The sequence below is a fragment of the Pteronotus mesoamericanus genome, unplaced genomic scaffold (assembly GCF_021234165.1).
Source record: "Pteronotus mesoamericanus isolate MK-2021 breed Mesoamerican mustached bat unplaced genomic scaffold, CSHL_Meso_final contig_214, whole genome shotgun sequence".
NCBI lineage: Eukaryota > Metazoa > Chordata > Mammalia > Chiroptera > Mormoopidae > Pteronotus > Pteronotus mesoamericanus.
Window position 1 is genome coordinate 4709320 of NW_026555089.1, and position 12885 is coordinate 4722204.

Here is a 12885-nt window from a genome sequence, read left to right on the forward strand (position 1 = left end):
GGTTTTTGTCTGAGGCCACTGATAACCAAGCATAAAAGGGTAAAGCTGTGAATAGAATGCATCAGTTGTTTTGATTAATTTTCCTGCAAGTGGAAAAAGCGGCCTATAAGAAAAAAAAAAAAGCAAAAACAAAAACAGTTTGTTTGATTTTAATAGTTGGGGAGAAAGTTACAAAATAAAATAGGTAACACAGAGCCTTGTGACTCCCTCAGGTTGGCAACAAACAGGGATACAGAAATGTAAACAAACAGAGCTTCCAGATAATGTTATTTTATCCTATAGAACTTCCAGAATACAGCAGCTCCCACACGTTCTAAAGTAAAATAAAACAAGAGTCTTCCACGTGGAGGGAATCGGCAGGGCTTGGCCCTCATCAGGGGCTGTGCCGCCGCCACTCCCCCTGGGCACGGGCTGCCCCGCAGGCTGGCTCCCGCGCCCACCCAGCTCTATCCGGGACCCACCGCCTTTCCCGCTATTAGCAGGAAACCCAGCCAAGCCAGGGGAGCCTGGCCGAGTCCCTCAGGTGGAGCCAACAGGCCCAGAGATGGCGGCGTTCCCCTTAGGCACTGGAGACCCAGCCTTGCTATTTCAGAAACAGTCAAAAAGAAGCTACAAATATAATTTATTAACCATCAGGAAAAAAGTTACCAATATAACTTATTAGCCATCTAATACTGTCCTCCCTCTCCAGGTTTCTGATGTGCCCAGTTATTATTCTGTCCAATTTTTTTGCTGTTGTCCTAGGGGTTTTGACTCAACCAGGCAAAGAGCGGGCCTCGCAGCCCGGTCCCTGACTCTTCTCAGTGCTTCAGGCTGTGGACTCGGCCTCTCGAAGAGTCATCCCACCTGGCTCGCCCCTCAAGCTATAGCTGGGCAAGGCCTCGCCCCCCCGAAAACGGTGGCTGTTCCACAAAAGGTCTGTCATCAGGAGATAAGGAGGCCCTCAGTCACCCAGGCTGGCCTAGGAAGGATGTGGGAGGGAAGAGCTGATGTGACAGGCTGTCCTTGCAGCAGGGGATGGACAGAAAGGGTGGTGCGCCCCCCTGGCAGGGCCCGGGGAAGGACTCAGGCCAAACATCTCAGGCAGTACCACGGGGGAGGTGGGTGTTAGGCAGCTACCCCAGAGCCACGGCCCAGGGTTGTATAAAATGTCCTGGATAAATAGAACCTCATGGGGAGGGAGATAAACCAGCTCCGTCCTCACTTAAAAATAGTCATCATCGGCACCAAAAATATATTAATATCTATACACTTGCCATTAAAAAAAAAAAAAAAAGGACATAAAGTTTCCTTGGCACCTTGTCACTGATTTTCAAAATGAGGTGATACGTGGAAAGATCGCCTCTGTGCGCACACGCACATCCACAGCCGTGCACACGTGTGTGTCCCATCGCAGGGCCGAGCCCCGGCAGCCCTGAGCATTAGAAGCACCACGAAGCACATCGTCACCCGCTCCTCTGCCACCACCGTAGTTCAGAGTGCTTTTTGCCAGAGCTCCTGACTCCGCCATCCACGAGGGACCAGCAGCCCCCACCCCTGTGCTCCAGAGGGGGACAGTCACAGGACCACCCTGCCATGCCTCCTCTGGGAAGGAAGCCAGGGCTTGCCTCCCGCCCCAGATTCACACGCATCTGCCCAGGCTCAGAGCACGCCCGCCTACAGCGTAAAAACACAAACGCGAGCAGAGGTCAGTGCGCGGCGAGGGAGCACGTGCGCTGGGGGTGCCAGTCCCGGTCACCAGAGTTCCAGCCAGAGGCCACAGGAGGGTGGGCTGGCCAGGCAGCGGGGTGGCGGGGCCGGGGCCGCTCAGAGGTGGTGGTTGCTCTGCAGCAGGGAGGTGACGGTGTTCTGCAGCGCCACGGCCACCTTCTTGGAGGTCTTGCGCAGCAGCGGGCTGTCCGGGTGGTGCTCCTTCAGGTGCAGGATGTGGCCCTCCTGGCTCTCGGACGTGCAGCCGCACTCCTCGCACACGTACAGCTTGGCCCGCCGCTCCTTGTACGCGTACTTCTGCTGCACGCCGTGGATCTTCTTGAGGTGAGACTCCAGGGAGCAGCGCTGCGTGAAGGCCTTGTCGCACAGGCTGCACTTGTAGGGCCGGACGCCTGCGAGGGGGACAGGGCTGGGCATCAGGGACCTGACAGCAGCTCCCCAGACCCGGAGAGGCCAAGCCGCCTGTCTCTGGGGACAAGGACGGGACGGAGGCCTGTCTGTCTCCAGCTCCCCGAGTGACCCAACTGCCGAGCTGAGGAGGACTTCTGCCCCGAGCGCCGAGGTGCCCTCCCCGGCCACCCATCACCCAGACCACAGGCCCTGCTGCAGGTTCCCACGTGGACTCAGGCGGGCGCCCAACCACGGGGCTCCGCTCACCAGTGTGGGTGCGGACATGTCTCTTCAGGTCGAAGGTGTCATTGAAACCCTTCCCACAGTAGGTGCAGAGGTGCCTCTTGACGTCGTTGTGACACTTCATGTGGCGATTGAGCATCCGCTGGTAGGAGAAGGTCTTCTGGCAGATATGGCAGGTGAAGATGTCCCCACTGGGGTTGTCCCCCAGAGTCACCTGTGGGCGAGGACAGTCTCCGTGAGCTACTCAGCAGTTGGCATTGCACACTGGCCCCCTGAACAAAGCACTGCCCACCCCGGAGGCCACATCTCCGTGCCACTGGCTCACAGAGATGAGCGGTGACTGGGCCAGAAAGAACCTTTGGGTCAGTGGTCAACGTCCTGTGCGGCTCCCGAGTCCCTCCCAAGGTTGCTTCCCAGCCCCTTCTTTTCTGGAGATGAGTGGCCAACTCCCTATATAAACAGCGCAATTCATCCTCAGCAACTCTACCTGCTAGAAAGTTATCCTTTCACTGAGCCCAAATCTTTCCCTGTAGTTTCTCAGTCTGTGCCTTAGGACAGGGAAAATGTCGACGACACGGTCTCCTGGGCCGCCCTGGGCCAAGGCCACTGCTGTGCGCCTGGAGGCCCCTCCAGGGAGCCCCTCGTGTTACCTGAGCCAGGCCTGACGGGGTTTGAGCCCCTTTGCTTCTTGATGGCTCTCTTGCTTATAAACATTTTTATTTTCTCTTCCTTTTTTTGTAACTGTGGAAAATCTCAAATCTATTCAGAAGTGGAGATGTGGTCTCAATGCTCCACCTCTGTTAATGTTCTGAGGTTGCTGGTATTTTGTGGGATGCCCTGTCGTCGGCAACGCCTCCTCAGCTCCCTGTGCACCGAGTGTGCCCGGTCACACCGCACCCCTTCCCCCTGCAGTGCGCTGGCCCAGCTGAATGCCTGTGGTTGCCAGCTAGTCAAGACCAGGACTCACTCCAGCACACCGGCTCTCCTGGGACCTCGGGTCTGTCTGCTCGCCCTCCTCACCCACTGGGACCCAAGGCCGGGGGGCGGGGGAAGGCTGTGCAGGGGGCCCTGGGTACTGTGCCGGCACTCCAGCCAACCCGGCACCTGTCTCGGTGGTTCTCCTTGAGTTACAACACTCATTTGGCCTCTGCAGGTGACAGAGGAAGGAACAGCCTTCCACTGCCGGTCCTTTCCAGCCTTTTGGCACACAGGACAGTGCTTCAAGGGCCCTTCCACCAGATCAGCGCTGGCAGGTGCCTCCCCGTCCTGTGCCTTTCCGGAAGGCACATCCAGCCAGGGGCAGACCTGCCGTTTGTGTGCGCTCCTCACTCCTCGAAAGCAGGGGCACTTCTGCTGCCTGGCGCACAACTTCCTGGTTCTGCTGCTGAGCACCATGGGGTGCCCACCAGGCCTGCCCTACAGGCAAGGCCCCGAGTGCTGCCACAAGCGGCATACTCGGGCACGGGGGACAGTCAGCCACCAAGCGAGCTCCAGATCTCACTGGCATTGCAGCCCAGGTGGGGGTCCAGGAGAAGCTACTAAGCTGGTCTCCTGTCTCCCAATTTTGCTAGGACTTCGGTGTAAAGAGGTGGCTCCCCTTAAGCCCAGAAATGAAACAAAATCCCCAGAATACACTCCACAGTGTTAAATGCCTTTGGAACCCCACTGCTTCTTCCCGAGGCATGCGTTCTCACTCTGCACCCATCTTTCTTCTTTTCCAGCCCCTGGCCCGGCCCCAGCGAGGTTCGCTTTCTCTGCAAAAACCAGGACCCAGACCCAAGGCCAGTGTCTACCTAGGTTCCATTTGTGCCACCTCTCCAGGCTGCACACCGGCTGCCAGCATGGCTCTGCTCCCTGGAGACAGTGCGAGGGCCCGTACCTTCATCTTGGTGCGCGAGAAGCCATGGTCTCTGCTCTGGGCATCGGCCAAGCGGCCCATGTCTTCAGAGGGCAGCTGGGCCACCACGCAGGGTCCAGAAGCCACACTATAGGTGGAGTCTCGAAGGCTCATGTCCAAAGCCAGGGGGCAAGAAGGGGGTTCGGCCACCGACGGCTCCGGTTCCGGGTAGGGCTGTGCTGAGCAGAAGCCCAGGCTGACTGCAGAGAGAAGGAGAGCCGGGTGAGGGGCTTGGTGGAGGAAGGGGGACTCAGTGGGATTTCAAGAAGGCTCCCTGGCAATGAGCTGGCTGGAACCTGGAGCCTCCATCCCACCCCTCACAGGCATGTGGCAGAGCAGGGCTCCCCCCAGCCCACTACACGCTGCACCTCCCTCCTGCCCCATTAAGGTAATTACAGGTGACGCCAGCCAAGCGCCACGACCCACAGGCCTGCCCGCTGAGTAATTTGTGTCTTAGCGGAACTGGGAGGACCAAACCTGCCCCACCAATTATCCCTCCAGAGCTGTCTGCCTGCCCCGCCTGGGCCAGTCCCTCTGGATTCCAGGCCTCATCCATGCTCCTGCCGGGGCAAAGGGCGCCACGGAGGCCCTGTGTCCAGGGACTCGTCCCCACCCAAGAAGGGTTCCTGGTGGCCTAGGCCACTCTGAGCCTCCCCGGGCCTCTCCCCCAGGCAGATTTAGCTGCCGGCATGGCGGGGGTCAGGGAGAGGGGTGCTCCTAGCCCCTTCCTCCCGTGGATGGGCCCGTCCCTGCTACTGCAGCCCATTAGGGCTCCCGGCGCCCCACTGCCGCGGGCCCAGCTCATCAGGCAAACAGGCCAGGCGGGTGGAGCAGGGAGGAGGTCAGGGAGCAGCAGGTGGATGCTGCGTAACAGTCTCCTGGGCGGCCTGCCCAGCTGTTACGCAACCCTCCCCCGCAGCAGGGACCGCTCACTGGCACAGTGAGGGCTGGGCTCCCGCCCTCCGCAGCACCGATACCTGGCAGCCTTTGACACACCACTCCCCACGACAGACACCTCACGCTCAACGGGGCCAGGGAGGCTTGGCCCTCGTCCTGGCTAGGGAGAAGGAGGAAGAGCTCTGAGTGACACAGAGGAAACAAGTCTCAAACTGACAGCTGGGGCGAATGATCTAGTGTTTCAGTTCAGTCAAGATTTTTCTTCCACGAAGACAGGCCAAGAGAAAGAACGAGTGAGCTTCAGGGAGAGGGACCGAGAAAGTTGAATTAGGGCATCAGACCCATGACAAGGCCCTCTGTTCCTGGCAGCACATAGCTGGCGAGACAGCGTGGACCAGGCCCCGGGGGCCGGAGGGCTGCTGCCCTCACCCCCTCTCCCAGGACGTTGCGGCAGGGACAGACAGGGACGTGGGGGAAGGCAGAGGAGCATACTAATGGTGAGTGAATATGAGAGCACCGAAGTTACGAAGTTTCGGGAGAGGCCCTGGCTCTCGCCCCCTCAAACACAACAAAGGTCTGACAGGGGAAGAATGCGCCAGCCCGCCGCCCAAAACCCGTTCTGCTGGCACTGGCGTCCGTCTGTCCGGGGGACTTTAATGAGCCACCTCATTCTGAGCGTTGATTCACCAGTGCCTGGCCCTGGCCTGGCCTCTGAGCTGGCGTGGCGCCTCCCCCAGCCCCTGAAAGCTGAGTCAGGCCCAAGCTCTTGGGGGTCCCTCTTGCTGCAGTGCCGGCTGTCTGGGTGCAAGAGATGGGGGCAGTTTGTCTCAATCCAGGAAGAGACAAACAGGAACCTCTACCGTCTTCTGACTTTTAGTGCCAGAGAACATGAGCAAGGAGGAAGGCGGGAGCTGGCCGCACATCCAGCGGACGGACAGCAGGCCCCTTGCTCCGGTGGGTGGGGCGTGCGCAGCAGGGTTCTAAGGACCCAGGCCCAGGTTGGGGGTGAGCGTCAGGGTTCTGAGGACCCAGGCCAGTCTGGGAGGAGACCGTGTGCCTGCCTCTCTCCTATCACCAAAACCTTGAAACGATGGTGCTGCGGAGCTGGGGACAGTGTGAGCCTGGCCTCTGTGCCTCCTCTGCCCCGAGAGAGGGGCAGCCCCACGGCTGCCGGGTGGGGGCATTTGCCTCCTCCCAGCCACCTTGCCCAACCTGTCCTCCCACCGCCCCCACGAGCGTGTCCCCAAGCGGCTGCGCGCCCAGGGCGCGCTCATCCGCGTGCCGCCCCTGTCACTGGGCATCACTGAATGGCAGGAGGCAGGAAGCAGAACTGGTTGGGCCCTGCTTGTGCGGCTCTGTCCCCTAATTAGATGTTTCCGGCAAGGCGGTGGCCGCTGTGGCTACTCATTGCCCGCCCACAGCTGTGAAGTGTGGCAAGGCCAAAGCAGCCTGGCCCTCGGCTCACTCCCTCGGGGGTTTGCGGGTTCCCCTCCTCTGGGCCCAACTTGTGGCCATGAGCTGCTTCCCACCCAAGGGCCTCCCCATCCCTCACCCTCAGCTAGTCCCGTCTCTCTTGGATTGAGAGCTGCTGGGTCAAACACCGGACAGAATCCCAGGTCCTGCTCCATCAAAGGCTTCTGTCCAGCGCCGGGCACAAGGGCTGGTCCCTGCTCTCCGAGGAGAGACAGCAAGTGAAGGAGATTTGAGGAAGCACAGTCTCTGACCACAGGGCTGGTGCTGCGCTGAGCTGGGGGGTGAGGTGGCGGGATGGGGTAGCCCTGCGTCAGGACAGCGCAAGCGGACGGTAGGTGGCCTGACACCCTTATCAGCAAGGGCAGGGGGCCTGTGCCTGTCTCCTGCGGCCCCATCGGGCCGGCCAGCAATGCCCAAAAGGAGGCAGGTGCCAGCCGACAGGCCGAGGCTGCAGCCCTGCACACGCAACAGTCTGCCTCTCGGCCCAGCGTCTCCATTCTATGAATGCTGAGCTTTTCTCTCAGGCATTATCTTTGCCCCGTCCCCCAACCACTTTCCATGCCATGTCCATAGTGAAATTGAAAGCGTGCACTTCAGCCCTCACTCTGCGTGGAGAGCCCTGACCAGCCAGGAGCTCTGCTCCGTTGGCGTCCTTCCCACCCCCCTGCCCAGCACAGGGCTGGCGCCCCTGCGGGACTCCACCCGAGACCTGCTGGAGGCCAACAGTGTTGAAGCGCAGTCCTGACACCAACAGGGCCCGCGCTTACTCCCATCCTCCCTGCGCCCAGAGGACTTGCCCTCACCTGCTCTCTTCCTGGGACAAACGGCCTGGCAGGGCTCTGCCTTGGGTCACCCAAGTTAGGACAAACAGCTTGGCAGCTTGGGTGACAGCACCCCAGGGGACAGGTAAGGAGTCCCAGCTAGCCCACCGCCCAGGCCCAAGTTGCTCTTCTGTCCCTGTCCACTGTCTGGCTTTCCGCCCTCCCGGCCTCGCTGCTTGCAGAGCACGGCCCACGTGCCCTTCGCTGCCCCAGGAATTGCAGGAACAATCGCCACCCGAGGGCCCATCTCTCCCCGCCCCCACGTGTGCGTTCTGGGGCCCTGAGCTGATTCCTCAGCCTTTCTAACCTGGCCTGGGGAGAGTGCGGCCCACGGTCCCCACACTGCCCCACCAGGGCCAGGCTGAGAAAGCGCCAGCCTCCTTCATGTGCGGGGCCTGGCTGCCTCCCCAGTGCGGGCTTGTGCTGATGAACTGGCAGAACAGCCAGCAGAGGCTCCGAGGCAGAGCAGCAGGCGGCTGGGGGTCTGGTAGAGGCCCTGGGAGGCCGTGGCCAGGACAGCGTCACTCCAGCTTCCAGGCTCCGTCTGCCTTCAGGAGCCTTTCTGGCCTTGCAACAGTGCACGCAAGGGGCTTGGAGGGCCTGCATGGAGCCCCCTTCCGTCCAAGGAATGGAATTTAGCCCCTGGGTACAGGTGGCCGAGTTCATCCTTAAGAAACCAGCATCACTCCCAGCGCTCCACAGTCAATATTGACATAACAAAGGAGCGACTCTAGGGGAGACCAGGGGGTGGGGAGAGAGAAGTGAAGGGCCCAAACAGGTAGCATTTTAACCTTAACTGTGAGCCCTTTCTTCACTCCCAGCATGAGTGGAGCCATCCCCTGCCCCCTGTGGCCCTCCATCCACTTGGGGCTCTTCCCTGGCTTTGGGAGGGGAGTGAGGCCAGGGGAAAGGTTCTGGCCTGGGGGTGGGGGAACCTCTTGAAATGTGCCCCAGGGAGAGAGGCCAGAATGCTGGTCAGGCTGGGGCCCTGGAGTCTGAGCAGCCAGGCAGGGCCCGGGGCCTTGAGTCAGTAAAAGAAACTCCCTGCAGGTGCTCTCTGCTGCCCCGAGGGTCTCAGAGGGCCCTGGCAGGGAGGTCAGACCTCAGACCCTCCCCCACTGTCCTGCCCTCCAGGCCTCTCATGGGGAGCTGAGGCGGTCAGCGCTCAGCTGGTCACGGTGCACCCAGTCTATGGGGCAGGGTGAAGGAAACGTGCCCAGCTGGCCCCTGGGGTCACAGTTGACTGGTGATAGATGGCCCAGCCTGGGGAGAGGCCACCACAAAACACCCCCCGCCCCGAGCCATCTAAGGTACCCGAGCGTGGCCCGAGAACATTCCATTTCTCATTTCCAAAAACTGGGAGAAAACTCTCCAGTGAGCCACATGGCTTTTGAGGCAGAATTAAGTTAACTTCTGCCCTTTCCTTGACCCCGCAGGACTCCCCTTCGCCAAGCCACGAGGACACGCACCATGATTCGTGTGTGTACCTTCCAAGTCAGACCCCCATCCCGTGTCTGGGGGCCGTCCTGCAGAGGGAGTGGCCTGCAGGTCTTCTCACCTGGACAGCACCAGCAGCTGACACACACCCAGAAGCCCTCCTCTGCACCTGATGGGACAACCCCTAGGATGTAGGTCACCTAGGCCACTCCCACTACGGCCACCAGAAAGCGGTGGGGAAAATCACCAGGGTAAAAGAAGTCAACGATTTCAACAAACGGAATTTCTTTGTCCTTTGTAAAAGTCAACACATGATCTGTTCCTGATTGGGATGTGAAATAAAACTAAAAATAACAGCACACGGAGTCTCACGCGAGGCTCTCAGCTCACCTTTACCACAGTCCAAGTTCAGTTTATCAGATCCCAAGGAGCAGCTAAGCAGCAAGTCAAACACAGGTGAGGGAGGAGGCAGGAGGGAGGAAGCGGCGGACGTCCTCACCAGGCCCTCCGGGAGACGAGCATCAGCCAGCTGGCTGGGAGCTTGGGGAAGCCAGCAACTACAGACAGAAGCCTGGGCCCGCACTCCAGTCCCTCTCAAGGGGCAAGGCAATTCATCCCTTTTGTCTCAGTTTCCCCCCAGGGTCATCAGATACTTGTGGCACATTCCCTTGTTTTTTGTTTTTTGGTTTGTTTTTTAAAACTTTAATCCACACCCAAGGACATTTTTTCATTGCTTTTTGAGAGAAAGAAAAACATCTGATCCATGACCCCCCCATGGGAAAATGGACCAGAAACCTATGTTTGTGCCCTAACTGGGGACTGAACCTGAAACTCTTTGGTTTATGGGGGGACACTCCAACCAACTGAGCCACACCAGCCAAGGCACACATTCCTTTGTATTCAGGAGGCTACAGAAAAGGCGTCTCACGGCTTGACACGAAGGTTGGGCTACAAAACATCCCGCCAGCGCCTCAGGCCTTTGGATACTGGTGGGTCAGGCCGTAAGGATCACACCGCGACACCCACCCTCTCCAAAAATGTGTTCAGGAGAGAAACTGAGGTACGAGCGCTCCCAGGGGCCCCGCGGCCCTCATTTCACCGCTTTCCTACAAGGCCTGGGGCGGTGCCAGGGAGCCAGCGGATCAAGGGTCAAAGTCGGTTGGTTAATTACAACCTCTCCCCCCTTGGAGGCGCTGGACTGGGTGTTCGGCACACCCCCGCTCCACCCCCACGGCCTGGGGAAGGGGGCGTTCCGAAGGAAACTGGCTTTCTCCAGACGGAAGGTTTTGGTGGGGGTGGGGGAGGCCACTAGGAGCAGAAGCGTTCTCAGGGAACTGAGGAAGATGCCACGGGAGGAGGAAACAACTCAAGTTACTCATTCAAAGTAACTCCGACGCCGCGGTCAAGGCGACTTCCAAAAATAAACTGGGTGCACCAGCTTCCCCCCCGACCTCGTCCCCTGGCTGCGGGGCGGCCTCCTTAACCAACTTTTAGCTCAACTGTGTCCTCTGCAAGGTTGGAGGAGACGCGTTTCTAACAGAGGTGAGAACTGATCCCACCTTTGTCTTCAGGGCAAATGGGGTGCAGCCCAGCGTCTTCCCCACGGTCTCCGCGCACCCCACCGGCCCGACCCTCACTGCGACCTTCTGGCCACCAGCGTGCTGGGGGAGAGGGGGAGATCAATGAAGGCGGCTTACACTCTGAGTCTTAACATTTTGCACAAATCTCAACTCCAGCTCGCTCTCTGCGCGCGCCCCCGCCCCAGGTGGCATCGCTCCAGTGCCCTCTTCCCGCCTCATAAAAGTCCCGACTCTCTGGATTTACGACGCGAGAGTGGAGGGTCGCCTGAGCGGTGACACACCCCGTTGCCTCCCCTGCGCCGCGGCTAGGGCCGGTGGAGGGAGGGCGGCATCGCCCCGACCCGCACGTCCCGTACGGGCCCGCTCCGGGCCCCGCCGCGAGGCCTGGGAACCGCTCTCGCGCGCACCAGGAGGCCCCGGGCCCCAGCCCCCACCCGGCATCTCCTTCCGCCGCCCCTGCGCTACCCTCCCCTCCCCCCGCGCCGCGGGCTAACGGGGCTGCGGCCGCTTAAACATTAAATCCGGCGCCCCCACTACGGCGGCCGCCGGGCTCGCGCCACTGCGCTCGCAGGTCCGCTGCCTCGACGGGGCCCCAGGCTGGAGGGCAACGAGGGGCTGGGGGCCCGCGGGCCGGCGACTCACCTGGCACGTAGATCTCGCCGCGCTCCTCGTCTGGAAGCTCGCTCCAGTTCCTCTTGCACGTGGAGACGCACGGCTTCTTCACCAGAAAAGCGCGAGGCATTTTCGAACGCTGCTTGCCCGGCACTGTCCGCTTCCGTAACCAGAGCCGGCGCCGTCCCACCTTTCCCGAGCCGAGCTGGAGGCGGCCAGGGGGAAGGAGCCCGTCAGGGAAGAAGTCGCCAAAGCTCCCCCGCGTTCCACCGAGAGACCGTGCCCTGGACGCCGCGCGCCCGTTTTCAACTCCTCCGAACGAGGTCCCCTGCAGCCAGGTGCACCGGACGAGGGGGAAGCGGCAGGTAAGCGTCTCCCGGCTCGACTAGCGTCCCCCGCGGCCGCTCGGGAAGTCTTAAAGTGCGAGCCGGACGGACGGGTTCACGCTTTATTGGCTCGCGGCGGTGTGTGTTGGTGGCTGGGGCGGGGAGCAGGGGTGATCTGAGCTAATTAGCTTGGAGTGGCCCAGGGAGCGACGGCGCATGCGTTGGGAAATAACGGTGACAACCCACCTATTTGTTACCTGTCGAACCGGTTTTCATTCCGCTGCTGGTGAGGTGGCCTCGCGGCCTGGGCGGGGTGGTTGGGCGGGGGCGGAGGGCGGGTGCAGGGCACCCAGCACCCGGCTGCCCAACCGGCCCGGCCGCCGCCTGCGCGGACCTCCCCGCTGGGGAGCAGCGCTCGCCAACGGGAGTTTGGGAGTTTCGAAGGGAGCAGGGGAGGGGAGGAGGCAACGTTATTTGCACCGGCGCTCGCACGCTCTGCGGGTGATGAAATGAAACTCGCCTAACTGGGTCCGGCCCGGCACGGCGCGCCCCGGGTGCCTGGGGAGGCACGAAACCGTCGGGCGGGAACGGGCGGCCCGGCCCACACTTGTTGAACCCTGCCTGGGTCCCGGTGGCCCAGGATCCCAAAGGCCTGGCTGAGCGATTCGTGTTTCAGCCCAGAGGTACTATTTGTTGGGCTCCACGCGGGAGGGCACGCCGGGCCGCAGGAGTGCGTCAGCCGGTGGGCGGACAGCCGGCTACGCACAGGGCCGCAATAGAAAGCGGAGAGCGGTCAACGCTGGCCGCAAAGTGTGGAAGGCTTTGTGGAGGAAGGGGGCTTTTAAAACTGCTCTGAATCCACTGAGATCCCGAAAGACCCCAGGGCTTACACACGCACAGGAACCCTCATCGTTGTCCCAAATGGACAGATTTCAGGTACATAAAGGCTGGAGGGCTGCGGACTCCCCCTTCCCCATTGCCCTTGACTGAGTTCCTGCCTGGGAGCCCCCCATCCCCACCCTGCAACCTCTCGCCGTGCTCTGTCCAGCCCCCCCCCCCCCCCCCCCGAGGTCCAGCTGGAAAGACCTGCCCTTCTAAGAACCTGCGGCGCTCTGGTGGCCTCCATGAGGCTTGTCACTGTGACACTTCGGTCTCAGTAGAGCTCCTCTTACCAAATGACACAGTAAGGGCAGGGAAGGGACCCCTTGCTCTTTGTAGCTCTCTTCCTACCCCATCTCAGCGTCCCTACCACACACATACCCCTTCCTCACATAGTAAATGTTTGCTGGAACAAATTAGGAGGAAATGAGTCTAAAAAGGAATTCACGCAGTCCAAAAGTCATGGGTGAAAAGAGGGGTAGCCTACTGAAGGTGGACTTCGAGACATCTGGTCAAGGAGGATAGTGTTTTTTAGGGGTTTGGGGTGAGGAAGCTTCTAGAGGCCCTTTGTACCCCCCCCCCCCGCAGGACTTTTATGGAGCATCCAGCTGGGTGGGGAG

At 60.6% G+C, this 12885-nt stretch overlaps 1 protein-coding gene across 1 annotated transcript; it reads right to left on the bottom strand.

Annotated features, from left to right (window-relative positions):
- Positions 1-1806: 1806 nt before the first annotated feature.
- On the bottom strand, positions 1807-11190 carry OVOL1 (ovo like transcriptional repressor 1). Its single transcript, XM_054570603.1, has 4 exons — positions 11091-11190; positions 4223-4440; positions 2368-2557; positions 1807-2102 (listed from the first exon to the last, which is right to left on the bottom strand). The coding sequence occupies exons 1-4, from the start codon at positions 11188-11190 to the stop codon at positions 1807-1809; spliced, it is 804 nt and encodes a 267-aa protein (XP_054426578.1).
- Between the last annotated feature and the right edge of the window lie 1695 nt (positions 11191-12885).

Coding starts and splice junctions, on each gene's coding strand:
- OVOL1 (XM_054570603.1), bottom strand. CDS start 11,190: ATGCCTCGCGCTTTTCTGGTGAAGAAGCCGTGCGTCTCCACGTGCAAG. Junction 2,558..4,222: donor TCTCGCGCACCAAGATGAAG/GTACGGGCCCTC, acceptor CCTCGCCCACAG/GTGACTCTGGGGGACAACCC. Junction 2,103..2,367: donor ACATGTCCGCACCCACACTG/GTGAGCGGAGCC, acceptor TCCCCCTCGCAG/GCGTCCGGCCCTACAAGTGC.